Source organism: Podarcis raffonei, chromosome 13, assembly GCF_027172205.1.
Source record: "Podarcis raffonei isolate rPodRaf1 chromosome 13, rPodRaf1.pri, whole genome shotgun sequence".
Classification (NCBI taxonomy): domain Eukaryota; kingdom Metazoa; phylum Chordata; class Lepidosauria; order Squamata; family Lacertidae; genus Podarcis; species Podarcis raffonei.
In genome coordinates, this window is record NC_070614.1 from 8,195,336 (window position 1) to 8,211,943 (window position 16,608).

At 42.6% G+C, this 16,608-nt stretch overlaps 1 protein-coding gene across 2 annotated transcripts in view; it reads right to left on the reverse strand.

Annotated features, from left to right (window-relative positions):
* Positions 1 to 14,975, reverse strand: part of UBA6 (ubiquitin like modifier activating enzyme 6) — a 42,650-nt gene extending 27,675 nt beyond the window's left edge. The window contains exons 1-11 of one of the 2 annotated variants that reach the window (XM_053363199.1): positions 14,822 to 14,975; positions 13,617 to 13,658; positions 10,981 to 11,040; positions 9,754 to 9,848; positions 9,379 to 9,407; positions 7,969 to 8,063; positions 6,012 to 6,123; positions 4,794 to 4,874; positions 2,820 to 2,942; positions 1,739 to 1,862; positions 785 to 888 (exon numbers count right to left, since the gene is read on the reverse strand). In XM_053363199.1, coding sequence (XP_053219174.1) covers positions 785 to 888; positions 1,739 to 1,862; positions 2,820 to 2,942; positions 4,794 to 4,874; positions 6,012 to 6,123; positions 7,969 to 8,063; positions 9,379 to 9,407; positions 9,754 to 9,848; positions 10,981 to 11,021 — 804 coding nt within the window. In that variant the 5' untranslated portion in view covers positions 11,022 to 11,040; positions 13,617 to 13,658; positions 14,822 to 14,975. The remainder of the gene's footprint in view (positions 1 to 784; positions 889 to 1,738; positions 1,863 to 2,819; positions 2,943 to 4,793; positions 4,875 to 6,011; positions 6,124 to 7,968; positions 8,064 to 9,378; positions 9,408 to 9,753; positions 9,849 to 10,980; positions 11,041 to 13,616; positions 13,659 to 14,821) is intronic. The other variant, XM_053363200.1, reaches the window with a different exon arrangement.
* Between the last annotated feature and the right edge of the window lie 1,633 nt (positions 14,976 to 16,608).

Here is a 16,608-nt window from a genome sequence, read left to right on the forward strand (position 1 = left end):
CGCTAGGAACACATTAAATGGGAAAGACTGTTGGGGAGAGGAAAACCTACCTCTGCACCACAGATACAAATCTCACTAGGAGCAAGGGATGGGTTTAGCCTCCATCACAATGAATGCACCCTTTTACTCTCTGCTATGTATAGTAAGTGAATAGGTGTCAGGGTACAGGAGAATGTAAAGAGCAAAACTTGTAGAAAACATTGAAGTGGGGACAAAAGGAGTTTGGAACACATCATGTTCCAAGTTACAATGCTTAAATGTGCAACTTAAAAATGTGTGATCTGATGTACAGATCCTTTGCAACCCAAGTGAGAAGACCAGGAACTGTACCTAACCTTGTGTTGTGCCCTACAGGTACTCTGAGGCAAAGGCGAAGCAAAAGATGTGTAGACTACTTCCTTGAATCAAGGGGCTTCAAACACCTCCAAAGCTCAAGACAAAATCAGAATCAAGGGAGAAGAACTGTCCCTGTAGTTATACATCCAATGTACTGCAAACCCCTTTGAAGTACAGCACAACCACCAGAAGAAACGAGAGACGTTCACCATAGTAAGAAGGTGGGGTGGTAAGTGAATTTATGTATCCCTGATTTTATGTTCTGACATTTTAACATAACCTTGCCCTTTCGAGATCAAGTTATACAGGTGCCTCATATGGAGAAGGGCTAAATAATATTTTTATTCAACAAGTCAGATCTCTGGCCTGAGCACCAAGTTTCAATGATTTCTAGAGGTGAAAACAGATGTGATCACTGCTGACTGTTGTCTTTATGCAGGATACTTACAAAATGGAATATCTTAGGTGTCTTTATTTGGATAGCTATGCCACCATGTAAGTAAGGTTCCATATCCACCGTATTCCCAATGCTAAAAGAATAAGGTGATACCACTGTAAGAGAGGAGAAAGTGTAAATCGCTGTTAACAAGGTAGTTAAATAAAGCAGAACTACAGAAAGAGCAGAGAAACACTTTTGATTTTATACCGGATCTGCAAACCTAATTGACTCTCAAAGAGTTAACACTAAACATGTGTTTAAATAAATCTTAGGTGGTGGACTCTCCTTCATTGGAGGCTTTTAAGGAGAGGTTGGATAGCCATCTGTCACGGATGCTTTAACTGAGATTTCTGCATTAGAGGGGGGGTTGCACTAGATGACCTTCAGGGTCCCTTCCAAATCTACTTTTCTATGATTATGCAAAGCAAGCACATTTCCACAATGTACAGTGGTACCTCGGGTTACATACGCTTCAGGTTACATACGCTTCAGGTTACAGACTCTGCTAACCCAGAAATAATAGTGCTTCAGGTTAAGAACTTTGCTTCAGGATGAGAACAGAAATCGTGCTCCGGCGGCACAGCGGCAGCAGGAGGCCCCATTAGCTAAAGTGGTGCTTCAGGTTAAGAACAGTTTCAGGTTAAGAACGGACCTCCGGAACGAATTAAGTACTTAACCCGAGGTACCACTGTATTTAACTCCTGCTTGTCATGGGGAGAAGCTTAAGCAAGTTGCTGAAGTTCTGCCCTAAGCCCGGGTTCAAGATTTGATGCAGGCATTTCTACAGAAAGTTTCAAGCCATGTCTTCCAACTATGGAGCAATGCTGAACAACAATGTTGTGAACTGGCAGCAACAGAGTTAAGGCAGTGCACACAGCAGAACATGAAAGGAAAATGCATTTCTATCAGTTTGGAAAACAGTGGCTTCGCACAAGCAGGAAAGCTATACAAAACATGGCTTACCAGTTATTTGATGTGTGGATCCATTTAAACACTGCATTCCATTAACTTCCCGGAAAGTTACAAACTGTCCCGTTTCAAGCTTATGAGGGTTATTATCAAGGCAAGTGACGATACCAGGATTGGACTGAAAAGGAAAAAAAAGAAATTGTAACAAACCAAAAATTAGTAGGGGGAAGAACTGATTGGTAGGCATTGCCACACAAACATTCTCTTGGCTCATACAAATACACAAATTGAAAATCATTGTAACTGCAGCAATAGATACTGCCAAAAAATCACTTGTGTGGCAGACTCTAAACTGGCAATAGCATTGTTTTTCATTTTCAAAAAGTTTCACTCTTTTAAGTTATATATTTAAAAGGACAAATATTGTCCTTTCTTCAATCCATAAAGATGCAACAGTCTCAGACACCCAAACCTGAAACAGTTCTTTGTTATACATAAAACTAAAGGTGGTGTGGACATCTATGATCAGATGCTCACTACCTGTATTTCCAAATAAATGACCAGAAGCCAACGGTGTACTGTTATTTTTCAAATACAATAGACAGTACCTATTTAAATGCCTGTATAGTTTCTTAGCTGAACCCACCCAAAAAGTATATTCTTAGCAGAGTAGATGAAGCCCTGGGTTTGAATCATAGCATACATAGTTCTGGGGTATCAAGAAAGGGAGTCACAGAACTGGTAGGGCCGGTCACTTTTGGCACCAAGAAAAGGGTTTGTGTTTTCTCTGTGGCTGATACGACAAAATAAAATCACAGTAATGATTTGCCTCATATACCCTTTTCGCTTGCCCAATTCACACACTTGGGAAAAGCGGTAATTGTGCCTATGCTGCTAGAGTAGCATGTGCTACAGTTGCAAGTTCTGTAACACATAATTCACAATTCATGAATTATTGCAGCTACACTTGGGTAGTTCCTATAGTTATGTTATATGTAAATTAATGGCACATTGATGGCATACTTTTTTAAGTTTAAAAACTTTGGGGCTAATTAGACCCCATGACTCTAGCTTCTTCAGAATATACTGGACTCTCAAACTGGACTGATAAAGTAAACCTTGCTATCGTCCTCACCTGAGATATGTTTGAAATGAAGATTTCTTTTGGCTCTTCACCTGTGGTGTCCAGGACTTCAAATTCATCACCAAAGTCACAAAACAGACGTGCCCATATCCCATATACATCTGCACTTATAAACTATACAAAAGGCAAATTAACTTATTAATTTCTATACAACTATACAAAAGGCAAATTAACTGATTAAATTTCACAATCTTGATTCAAAGCAAAGAGATAAAATGTAAGAGGATAGCCCCCAAATGATTCTTCCTTCCCAAACATTGCTTTGACTGCATTAAGTGTACAATTTCCTGTAGGGAAAACTCCACCTCATACAGGTACTAAAGTATATATTTGAGGACATACAGTCAGCGTGTAATTATCTCTTCCCTGCATTTGCACGTGGTTTGAAAATTTTATCTGCTTCCTCTTCCAAGAGTCAAAAAATTACCAACCCTTTCTTCCACTGACTAAAATGCAATTTTTTACTCATCCTGACTGGATCAGTTTTTGATTACAAGGAGAAAAAATGGACAATTCAAAAGTAAAGGTTGCCTTTGTCTGGAAAACTTCCAGCTGGTGTGAATTTACCATGGCGTATAACTTTCTGCTTCTCCTTGCCTCTTTACCTCAGAATAACAGAGCTCTCTCTATTTTAACAAAAAGATTATATAAGATTTGAAGAAGCCTGATAGCCATTACATCTGCTATATAGAATCGAAGGATAACATGCCTAAACAAGCTTGCCTTTTCTAAATTATGTATTTTGCTATTTTATGTTTTCTTCCCTTAATTTTAAATGCCATATAAATTCCAATTTCCTTAAATAAATTTATTTTTAAGTGAATGATGTTCCTTGTGGGTTTATTCTCTACCAGCCCATTATTCTGCTCTGTCCAGCATATTACCTGGTGTGGTCCCCAAAAACCATGGGGTTTCTTTTTGTACAAGGATTTTAATACAGCATTCCAGCCACTTGATAAAAGGTGGCTGGTTCTTGTTGAAGGAGATTATCCTTTAGGTACCAAGGTCCTCAGCCACTTAGAGCTCTATAAAAGTTAAAATCAGCACTTTGAACTGTGCCCAGAAACTGACTGGGAGTTAATGTAGTTATTTTAAAACTGATGAGATCTGCTGACTGGGCATGTGAGCATTCTAGCTTATTTATTTTGCACTAACTGTAGCTTCCAACAAAAGCAGCCACACACATATCGCAAACTGCAACAATTCAAACAAGATGCTCCCAGAGCACGGATTAACTGTGGGCGGAAACTCTCTGTCCAGAAGGGGTTGGAGCTGGCAGATTAGGCTTAGGTGTGTTGAAAGGAAGTTTGTGCCACCAAAGCCACTTGGGTCTCCAAAGGCAAGCCTGATCTTTGAGAGGGAATGTAACCCTAATCAGAACAGGATCAAATCACATCCCAGGTCAAACAAACTACCCACGAATAACCTCTATTTTGCCTGGGAGCTTTAGCTTATACGAGCTCCCAACCAACTGAATACCAAACCCAGACAGCAATTCAGCGAGTTGGTCCAGAACAATACCATGGTCAGCGGTATGGAATACTTCTATGTCAACACAATGGAACCTGTTTCTTACTGAACTCCAGCCTGAAACTGGATTAAAATAGATTAATGTGAGCAGTATCATTCAGGAACATGTGGAGCTGTGTGACCTCTAAGTGCCCAGCACCTGGATTTCATATACTCAACAGAAATGCAGCCAGAAACTCCTCAGATACCTTCATTTTGTTCATGCTGCTCAGTTCTACTGTACTGTAAAGGGTTCCAACCTCTAGGAGGAATAACTTAGTTCTTCATGGGCATTTGGCACAGGCATGTCCAGGAACAAAACAAGGAACAGCACCACGTTATAATAGTGTCTGCATGGAAATAATTTAGTCTTGTAACAGATATGGGGAAGTTCTCAGAAGTAATGGGCACAGCCATTTTTGGTCAATATACTACATTCTCACTGTTTTGCATTACCTTAATTGGTGGGTGCTGCGCACGGCAAAAGTCATTTATCTTCTTCTGTAGGGACAGCTTCATCTCAGTTACTATGACACACTTTTGAAAGAAAAATCCCAGAGATAAATTCTAAGTTATCAAAGGCGATGAACTTACTAGTCAAATATTCAAGTTTCTTCAAATGGTAAGTTATATAGCAGGCTTCCTCAACCTCAGCCCTCCAGATGTTTTGAGACTACAATTCCCATCATCCCTGACCACTGGTCCTGCTAGCTAGGGATCATGGGAGTTGCAGGCCAAAAACATCTGGAGGGCCAAGGTTGAGGAAGCCTGTTATATAGCACAGCCACAAGGATTTGCACATTTCTGACACTGAACTATGACATCAGAACAAGCATTCCAGCTTCTCTTAGCCTTGGTATCTCTCTCCCACCTGGACAGGTGCTTTGCTTGTTCTGCTCAACCAAGGTGAGAGAAGGGTTAGTTTCTCAGTTTGAGCCCATGCAAAAGCTACAAAAACTCCTCTTGCCTCTGAATGCCTTCAGACTACCCCACGATGTGAAAGAATTATTCCACTCATCCATCACCACCTGCAAGTCCTCTGTAAGATGGAGATGGGGTAGGTTCTCTTGCTTCTACCTTTAAAGGTAAAGGTAAAGGTGCCCCTGCCCGTATGGGCCAGTCGTGTCCGACTCTAGGGTTGTGCGCCCACCTCACTTAAGAGGCCGGGGGCCAGCGCTGTCTGGAGACACTTCCGGGTCACGTGGCCAGCGTGACAAAGCTGCTCTGGCGAGCCAGCACCAGCGCAGCACACGGAAACGCCGTTTACCTTCCCGCTATAAAGCGGTACCTATTTATCTACTTGCACTTAGGGGTGCTTTCGAACTGCTAGGTGGGCAGGAGCTGGGACCGAAAGACGGGAGCTCACCCCGCCACGGGGATTCAAACCGCCGACCATACGATCAGCAAGTCCTAGGCACTGAGGTTTTACCCACAGCGGCACCCACGGAGATGGGGTAGGTTCTCTTGCTTCTACCTTTAAGTACCTTCAAATCCCTCCCAATAAAGTGAGATAGTGAACCCACCCCTTTCTCAAGAATTTTGCATTTGCAAAGGGACTCTGGGAAAGTTAAGGAAAGTCAGGAGCAGTCATAAAATGATGCTTGCCTACCACAAACAGCCGAAATTTGCAGACCCCTGAAAAGAGGACAGATGTTTCAAATACATGCCACGTACCTGGTACTGTCTGAGGAAAGAGATGTCTGTAACTTCATTTAAAGGGGCAGTTGATGACATCACCTGGACATACGGGTTCAGCTCTGCAATGTGATGAAGTGATGCCTCACCTCTGAAATACATTTTCCAGTTGCATTATCAATAGGTTATACTTTTAAGTTCAGCCTTTCAAATGTGGCACCAAACATTACTAGAGCACCTGCTAACATAAATGTTCAAGTTAGCCATGATTAATACACCAACTTTCTGGAAGGCTGAAAAGTACCAATCATCCAAATTAGGAAAACATTCCTACCTGGTTGAATTATTACCTACCAGACACCTGTGTGAACTCAGTATGTATGTATGTATGTATGTATGTATGTATGTATGTAATTTCAATCACATGATTTTGAAAACTCTAATGATTTAGAGTTCAGCATTATCTACTGAAGAAAATGTTTCACTGAGGAAATGATTTTACCTAGGGGCAACCAAAGTGGGGCGCTCCACAGGTTCTTGGACTATTGTATTGAACTTTATTACGGCCATTGGCCCATCACACGACAGTTTCCCATACCAACATAATGTACTTAAACCTCCAAATTTAAAACCGCCAAAACTTACAAAAAACAGACAAGAACCAAAGCAAAACAAAAACAAAAGACCAACATCATACATTACAGTAAATTTGTAACATAAACATCACCCTCTACTCATAAATTAGTAGAAGACATCAATGGTGATATCACCTAATTACATCCTAAAACATAGATCATAGTTTAAAGGGATTATCCGAGCCGCACAGGAGTCCGTTTCTCTTCTTTAGGGATAGAACGCTGATCAAGAATCTGGCAACCATGAGTGATCTTAGGGGGTCATCATCATTTAATAGATATCTCAGTTTGGCTTCATTCGATTCTTGGACTATAAGTCCCATCATCATCAGCCAAGCTGATCTAACTTAGCCAACATCAGCTGGTTAAGCTAAGGTTTTACTTAAGTTACCTGTGCTTCTGATTCAACTGTTAACTACAAAGGTCAAGTTAAATGTGCAACTGTGATCTGTCACCGACCATCATTTTAATTGCAGACTTCACACAGAACTTAGCTTTCTTAAAGTCAAATCTGTCCCTCTGAAAGATATTTCACTCTCTAATTTAGATATAAATGCATTATCTACTGAAGAAAATATTATTATAGTTATGTGTGCTGTAAAGTTTTCCACTGCTGTATTTTTCCACAGAAAGTTTTTTCCCCCCACAGAAATGTATTGTTTCATGCAGTGAATCTTAACAGAGGACACTATCCTTGAAGGATAAAACTCTCAATCTATGAAAGCCTGAAATGCCCTGTCATACTTTTGTTGTTGTTAACCCAGCATTTGCAACATTGATGGCACTAGAGAAAGACCACAATGCTGAAACACATGCAGCAACTGGAAATAATCATTCTGTCAAACAATGTTTATAATACAAATAATTTTATCATAGTATTGTGGGGTTTTAAAAAGTACTAGATTATACGTAAAAGTAAATTGATTAAAGCATTTTGTATCATATTGCTTTCCTTTGATATTGCTTTCAACTGAAAAAAGGATACATCCATATTAGTTACAAACTACTAATGTAAAATAGTAGAACTAAAAAATAAGCAGCTACTGTATATCCTTGGCTCCCACATATCATCTATTCAGGACAGATAATGGTGTGGGTTTACTCCTTCACACAGAAGAATACAACAATTCTGCAGTACTCATTCTTTAAAAAAAAATCCATGAAAGATAAATGCAATTCCAGCTTCTCTGTTGCAAAAAGCTAACAGGAATCAATCCAATTTTTCTGAAAACACAGACTCTGAAAGTGACGAATAATAATAATAATAATAATAATAATAATAATAATGTACTTAAAACTGGTACAAAGTCAGACAAAAACCTTTAAAAGCTCACAGTATTTGTGAAGAATTGTACACACACCTGTTTCTTAAATTTAGAACATCATCTTCACGAACAAAAAAGTTTGTCCCTAAATCCCACGTCTTGCATTGCTTGGTATCATGGATGGTAAGAGCCTTCGGAAAAGATAAGGGATACAAGATTAAAATATATTCAAAGTGGCAATTATATAATGTTTTGTACGCTGTGATTACGAGTCATGTGAATTTATCAAGCTTATAGCATAGGGCCAACCTAGACATTTCATTTGTTTTACAGTGAAGGGACACTGTTATATAGCAACAAAAATTAATTTGCAAAAGTACGTAGCGAAGCACCATTGGCGGGAGGATTCATTCAGCACCACAAAGGGGACTGAAATGCAGTGACCAAATTTAAAATGCAGAAATCCTAAATGAAGACTTCTGGTGCTGAGGAATATTGGGAAGATATTACTGAATCCCACAGAAGTTTGGGAAGAGCAAACACTTCCCACCATCCCCAGACAGGACCATTTTCTTCTATTCTGGACTGTCCTTGCTCTTCACATCTCTGATTGTGTTTTTTACCCATGCCAGCACATATAGGTAAAGGTAAAGGTACCCCTGCCCATACGGGCCAGTCGTGTCTGACTCTGGGGTTGCGCGCCCATCTCGCTTAAGAGGCCGGGGGCCAGCGCTGTCCGAAGACACTTCCGGGTCACGTGGCCAGCGTGACAAGCTGCATCTGGCGAGCCAGCACAGCACACGGAAACGCCGTTTACCTTCCCGCTAGTAAGCGGTCCCTATTTATCTACTTGCACCCGGGGGTGCTTTCGAACTGCTAGGTTGGCAGGCACTGGGACCGAGCAACGGGAGCGCACCCCGCCGCGGGGATTCGAACCGCCGACCTGACGATCGGCAAGTCCTAGGCGCTGAGGTTTTACCCACAGCGCCACCCACGCCCCATACAACGCCACAAAAAGTAGCTTATGGTTCTAAATGCTTTAAAAGATCCCATATGCAGCAGGTATTGATTTTTTAAAATAATATTTGAGGTCCTTTACCAGAGTTTTAGTTGCCATCTAATAGAACCAAAATGCCTAAAAATGGTCACTGTATTTCAGTTGTTTTTAAAGCAGAACTATCAAGATGGAATTCTTGAAGTCAATGGAAAACAAAAACCCACGCTGCCTCTTGGAGAGCAGAGAACAGCCCTATCCTCTAGCATGCCAGTGCTTAGATGGTGGCACATGCACAGCTATTCTTCCCACAGAAAGCATACAGTATTTCATCTTGGACACTCCAGCACTACAGTCAAATCAGATGGCATGCCACATTTAGGAAACTTGTGTTAATAACATTTCACTAGGGAAATTGCAATGACTGAAATCTACGAAAGTATCATCAGTTATTTGAGGAAACATTCTAATTTTAAAACAAAATTTTCTTAGAAAAAAATCGTTCTCCTTACCTTTATTCCTGCAAGAACTATGTTCTTAGCTGAAAAAGATGAATATTATAAAGTTTATTTATTAGATAATTTTCATCAAGCCTCTTTGGCAATAATTCAATTTTTTAACTGCTCCATCATCTTCGAAAAACAGTAATTCCTTCTCAATCCCATCCCTATGAATTACACAACTGAGTAGCCACAGAAATTCTATGCAATTCCACATTCATTATAATCTGTAACAAAGATATCAGCCATATAAACAAATCCAGAAGTCAACACAACATTCATTAAAGGCTTAAAACTTGGTACAACATAAATTTATGCACGTTTTAATATGAAAATATTATCCTTATAAAACGTACAAGAGGGAGAAAAATGCTGTTTCTTAATTACCTATCTCCACTCCAAGCCCACCCATTCCACTCAGGAACACATGGGACTGAGCCATCTTCTGCATTGCTGTGTCTCCAAGAACATACCTCTGCCGACTATGTGAAATTAAGAAAGGAAAAAAGGAGTAAATAGCCATAAAATAACTATTCATTGGCATGATCCCTTCTACAAATGGGACTTAACAAAGAGGATCCAAGTGGAAAAAGACAATTTGACATCAGGAAATGACAATGAAATAGCAAAATTTGGATATTGTCTATTATCTGCAGGGTACACAGTTTCAACACAAAATACCGTATTTTTCGCTCTATAAGACGCACCAGACCACAAGACGCACCTAGTTTTTGGAGGAGGAAAACAAGGAAAAAAATATTCTGAATCTCAGAAGCCAGAAGAGCAAGAGGGATCGCTGCGCAGTGAAAGCAGCAATCCCTCTTGCTGTTCTGGCTTCTGTGATAGCTGCGCAGCCTGCATTTGCTCCATAAGACGCACACTCATTTCCCCTTACTTTTTAGGAGGGAAAAAGTGAGTCTTATAGAGCAAAAAATACGGTAAGCATTACCACTGGTACTTTCAACATACAGTGTACTACAAATGTATATTGCAGTAACATGATTTTCAAAACATTTGCCTTTCTTTTGTATTCTTACTCATGAGACACTAAGCACAAAGGCTGTAATCCTGCATGCAGATGAAATTGGATTCAAGCAGTCTGTGTGGAGGACTACAGCAAAAGTAATCTATGATGCTGGCCAAGAATATTGCCATTTTTAATTTCCAAGCTAGGCCATTGTTTCGGCACATGATGATAAAGGCATTCTATCTGAAGAAAATGCTACTTAAGTCAAGTACAGAAAATAATTAAGGGGTTTCCTTAAACATAGTTTTAGATGAGATTATGCATTGTTCTTTAAACACAGTGCAAAAGATTTGCCCAAGATTTGACGGTTATCACATAATCAGCACCTATTTCCCAAATGCTATTTGAATTTGCTCTTCAGTCACTGCAACAAAGGCTTTTCAGTTGTGCCAATATAGACTATTCAACTGTATGTAATAGCAAGTTGGCAATAGCTAAACCCCATTGAAGATCAAGAATCATGGCAGCTATGGTGTGTTCCATACATCAGGAACCACTAGTATTTGAACTTTAGCGAAAACAAGCCAAATCCATCATTAGTACTATTATGAATCTACTATGCTTCAGTATGTTGCTAAATTACTTACCTGTACAAAGCATCATCAATTTCCATAGAATCTGCTGCCATTATGATATATTTGCTTGGACTAGAAGTAAAAAAGATAGTTGTGATCACCAACAAAAAAAGCAACACAGTTCATTCACTTTTGTTTTTTCAACTGAGCTAATACATGAAAAGATATGTACAGAAATAAATATTTTAATAATACTGGACTACACAACAACAGGGGTTATATGGTCGCTGCCCTGAAAGGAAGGAGTATAACCCATATTAGACAAACAAGAGGCCTAAATGTTAGAAATTTAGAAATGGGAATGGAGCACAGTGAGACAGTATCTGCCAAATGTAAGGAACTAGCAAGAGCACCCTTTCCTTGTTGATCGTTTCTAGCAAAACAGAAAAAAATCATAAAGTTTTCAGAAACCTTTCTTTTAAGGGGCTAAAAAAGAAACAGATTTTAAATCGTTAAGCACCTGCAAGTCTCCTAGGTTCGCTTCAAAAGATAATCCCTTTAATAAGTACTTATTAGAATCCAATATTGTATGTCTGCTGAAATCAGTGTTTTAAGAAATGTGGATGCATTTCAACCTTGTATATGCTGTTAAAACATACTGGGAAGGGAGGGGAGAGAACTGAGACTGGTCCAAGTCAGTGTGCATTTCTCTGTAAACACATATTGGAAAAAGTGAAAACATTGCAGGTCTTGCTAGCATAAACTTTGAAGGCCTTCAGTGAATATCAACTGCTACTTAGGTACTTTTTCAGGCAGTTTTTGGGTTCTGAGGGGCTGTACAGAAGGAACAGCTCCGCTTCCTGTTTCAACCAAAGGTTGGTTTTAAGAAGTACAGGAGTCATTCTTCCTGCCAAAAAGCATAGAAACAGAGGCATAAGACTTATATTTCTGGACAATGGAGTGTTGCAGGGGTGGAGCTCTAATAAACAACAAATGGATCTTTAGATGAGATGGACCTTTTCGCTCCATTCCAAACAGGAATTTATCTCTGTGACCCATTCAAGTCGGTATTCAACACAGTATTTGTTTAACAAAAAATGAAATATTAAGTTGCAAGGCTAATGGCATCCAAGAGCTGTTACATGGCCTGGTCAATGCTCCGTACTATGTTTTGAATGAATTGTGGGTGGGGTGAATCTTCTTTTGAAAGAAGTGAGTACTCTCAGTTCTAAAAATATTTTATTCTTGGACATGTATCCTGGCAAGTAATCATGATTATTGTTTTATTATCATTCTACCTCATGGATTTAGCAGAACTGGGGACAGGTCTCCTACTATGTCCATTTCTTACTGTTTCTTTATAGGCTATTTGATCGTGGCCCAGACCTGCAGAAATTTTGAGAAACCGTACGCTATTATTTTCATTTATTTTATTTGAAGTACCACAAGCCAGCATCACATCTTATTCCTTTGACCCACAGCTGTCTTTGGGGATCTTTTGAATGGTTGGTTCCCTGTTCGAAGTTAAGTGTTACCTATATTTAATATTGATTTCATAAATAATGTAGATTTCATTTGACTCGTGGTTATGTTTCAAGTTACTGATGCTGTTGTTGTTACTATTTTTTTAATTCTAGAATATATGCAAATATTCCTAGACACTCCCCATTAGATTATTATAGTTAAACAAGATGAGCCTTGCTAGTTCAAGCCAAAGGCCCATGGAGTCCAGCATTCAATTTTCCACAATAACCAACCCTACACCTTACAGAAGTCAACAAGCAGGGTATGGAGACATTAGCCATCCCCTAATGCTGCTCCCAAGGGACGCGGGTGGCGCTGTGGGTAAAAGCCTCAGCGCCTAGCGCTTGCCGATCGTCAGGTCGGCGGTTCGAATCCCCGCGGCGGGGTGCGCTCCCGTTGCTCGGTCCCAGCGCCTGCCAACCTAGCAGTTCGAAAGCACCCCCAGGTGCAAGTAGATAAATAGGGACCGCTTACTGGCGGGAAGGTAAACGGCGTTTCCGTGTGCTGCGCTGGCTCGCCAGATGCAGCTTGTCACGCTGGCCACGTGACCCGGAAGTGTCTTCGGACAGCGCTGGCCCCCGGCCTCTTAAGTGAGATGGGCGCACAACCCCAGAGTCTGTCAAGACTGGCCCGTACGGGCAGGGGTACCTTTACCTTTACTTAATGCTGCTCCCCAGCAGCTCACATTGTCACTCTTTGATCCTGGAGCTTCTGCATAGCCACTGTTGAGACTTATTCTCCGTGAACTTGTCCAGTGCCTGAGAAGCTACCTAGGCACCTGGCCATCACTATGAAACACATCCTAGTCAGTTTTGGGTCTGGCATGCTGGTGAATTGATAGTCAGATACGGCCCAATAGTCCAGGAGGCCATGATGCTGATGATTCCTGAAATAGTAGCCTGATGCTTACTTAGCACAACTGTAAGGAGCCCTAGTACGATTTTTTAACCTTGAAAGGGGCAATATAAACACACTGATTCCCGGACCGTCCACGGGCCAGATTGAGAAGGCGATTGGCCTACCCCACAAGGTCTGAAGGACAGTGGACTGGCCCCCTGCTGAAAAAGTTTGCTGATCCCTGGCCTAGCCCCTCCGTTTCGGTCACTCACTGTCTTGCACATATGCCCACGGAAACAGTAAAGCAAACTGGAGCAACAACTCAGGCACAGATACAGCAGCCTTACCTGCCTCCAAATTTCACAGTTCTGTCGCAAGGTGCACACAGTCTTTGATGCAGAGAGAGAGAGAGAAAGAGAAAGGCTCAACAACAACAGAGTGGTACACACTCTGCACATCCATAGTTATTCTTCCTTCTTGTCTTCCAGAAACAATGAAGCGTTTGGGGTGGGATTTTTTTTTAGCAAATGGATTAATGGAAGTTGAAACATAGCATGGGCACAGCCTGGGGGGCAGGGAAGCAGCTGCCCCCAATCAAGTAAATCAATAAAAATACTTAACTGAGGTTTGGGGGGCCCCCAACATGAAGCCTGCCCCGCAACATAAATCCTGGCTACACCCCATGAAACATGGCACTGAATTTTGAATTCTGGGGGTATTGTAATTATGGAAGCTGATACTTAATTTGGAAGGGGGTGGGGTGTAATTCTAGAAGCTGAAACCTGGCATTGAATTTTGGGTCTTTTTGGAGAGGGGGCACGTAATTCTAGAAGCTGAAACCTGGCATTGAATTTTGTATTGGGGTGGGGTGAAGTTATGGAAGCTGAAGCCTGGCATTGAATTTTGGATCTTTTTGGGCGGGGGGGGGGATAATTCTAGAAGCTGAAACCTGGCATTGAATTTTCAATTATTATTTTTTGGAGAGGGAGCACGTAATTCTAGAAGCCGAAACCTGGCATTGAATTTTGGACTGGGGTGGGGCGAAGTTATGGAAGCTGAAGCCTGGCATTGAATTTTGGATCTTTTTGGCAGCCAGTAATAATTCTAGAAGCTGAAACCTGGCCCTGAATTTTGGATTTGAAGCGGGGATGCAACTATAAAAGATGAAGCTTTGGATTTTTTTTGGGGGGGGAGGGGAGGCTGTAGTCACAGAAACTGAAACCTGGCGGTGTATTTTAATTTGGGGAGGGGGTGGCTAACAGAGTCATGGGCTGCCCCTTCCCCCCTACCCGAATTCACGTCGAACCAAAAGATAAAAAATAAAAATTGCCATGTGCCATGTCACGCCACGGCTTCCCTCGTTCCTCCCGTCCCAGGTTGAGGCTGGGGGGCTAAGGCCTGTGAAGACCCCCCCGCCCCATATCCTCCCCTCCCCGGTCGGTTGGTCGGTCGGACAGGTCCCCTCTCCCCGGCTGCCCCCTCAAGCCCAGCCTCGGCCTAGCGCAGGCCCGGCCGGCCTCCCTCGCCGCAGAGGCCTCGGCGGATTCCTCACCCGACACCCTCCTCCTCCTCCTCGCCGGCGGCGTCGGCTGCTGCCTCTCCGCCCCGTCACGCGGCGCTCCGGCGGCCCCGAACCTCAGGCCCTGAGGGGAGAAGAGGAAGCGACGGGGAAGGCGGGCAAGGCTGAGGGAAAGGAGGAAGCGTCGGCGTCGGCGTCACCTCAGCTCCCAAGCCGGCCAGGAAAGCAGCGCCCTCCCGCCCGGCCTGGCTCCGCCCCGCGGCGCCCTTCCCGGGTGCAGCAGGGAGGCCGGGTCCGCGGCGCCTGGCAGGCCAATCCGGGAGCCGGGCCGACACTCCGCCTCCTGACAGGGCCGAGGCCTCCCTTCTCGCCGCCAACCGCCGCGCGCGGTTCTCCTCAGGCAAGGGAGGCCGGCGCTTGCGTGTTTTCAAATGCAAAAACCCAGCACCGTGAGGAAAAGGAGGAGGCGCGAACGACGCGTGACTGACGCGAACGTGTGAAAGAAGCAGCGCGCGAAAGGCGGGAACGCCCTGTCGGATGGGTAGGACGGCAGCAGCAGCAGCAGCGGCTCTCAACTTTCTCCCGACTTTTTGTTGTGATTAATTTGTTTCTAGTCCTCATGACTGCACATATCACGATGAAATTCTCTGAAGCAGTAGGGCAGGGGTAGGCGAACTAAGGCCCAGGGGCCGGATCCGGCCCAATCGCCTTCTCAATCCGGCCCGCGGACGGTCCAAGAATCAACGTGTATTTACATGAGTAGAATGTGTGCTTTTATTTAAAATGCATCTCTGGGTTATTTGTGGGGCATACGAATTTGTTATGTACTGAGTTGAATTGGATCCAAACTGCAGCAGTCTGATTGGTCCTAGAACAATAGGATCCAAACTGCAGCAGTCTGATTGGTCCTAGAACAATAGGATCCAAAAGGCAGCAGTCTGATTGGTCCTAGAACAATAGGATCCAAACTGCAGCAGTCTGATTGGTCCTAGAACAATAGGATCCAAAAGGCAGCAGTCTGATTGGTCCTAGAACAATAGGATTCAGAATGCAGCAGTCTGATTGGTCCTAGAACAATACAGCAGTATGATTGGTTGGCAGGAACTACCCAATCATGCTCCAGATAGAAGTGAATCCACAACCTGATTGGCTTACAGTAGAATTCCGGAATTAGCCAATCATGTGCAGCCCATTGTGTAAATAATGTATATAAAGCAGATACTTTGAGGGGACTTTCATTCATTCCTCCTCACCACTATGAGCTGAATAAAGAGCATGAAATCACTTTGCGACTCTGAGTATATTTCAGAATTCATTCATTTTTTTTTCTTTTTCAGAATATAGTCCTGCCCCCCACAAGGTCTGAGGGACAGTGGACCGGCCCCCTGCTGAAAAAGTTTGCTGACCCCTGCAGTAGGGTCTCAGACCCCCCCCCTGCCCCGCACCACAGTTTCAGAATGAAAATTTCCCATGCCAAATTTTCTTATTGATAAGAAATACATTGGAATAATAATAATAATAATAATAATAATAATAATTTATTATTTATACCCCGCCCATCTGGCTGAGTTTTCCCAGCCACCCAGCCACTCTGGGCGGCTCCCAATCGAGTGTTAAAAACAATACAGCATTAAATATTAAAAACTTCCCTGAACTGGGCTGCCTTAAAATGTATTCTGAATGTCAGGTAGTTGTTTATCTATTTGACATCTGATGGGAGGGCGTGCCAAAGGGCAGGCACCCGTACCGAGAAGGCCCTCCGCCTGGTTCCCTGTAGCCTCACTTCTCGCAGTGAGGGAACCGCCAGAAGGCCCTCGGCG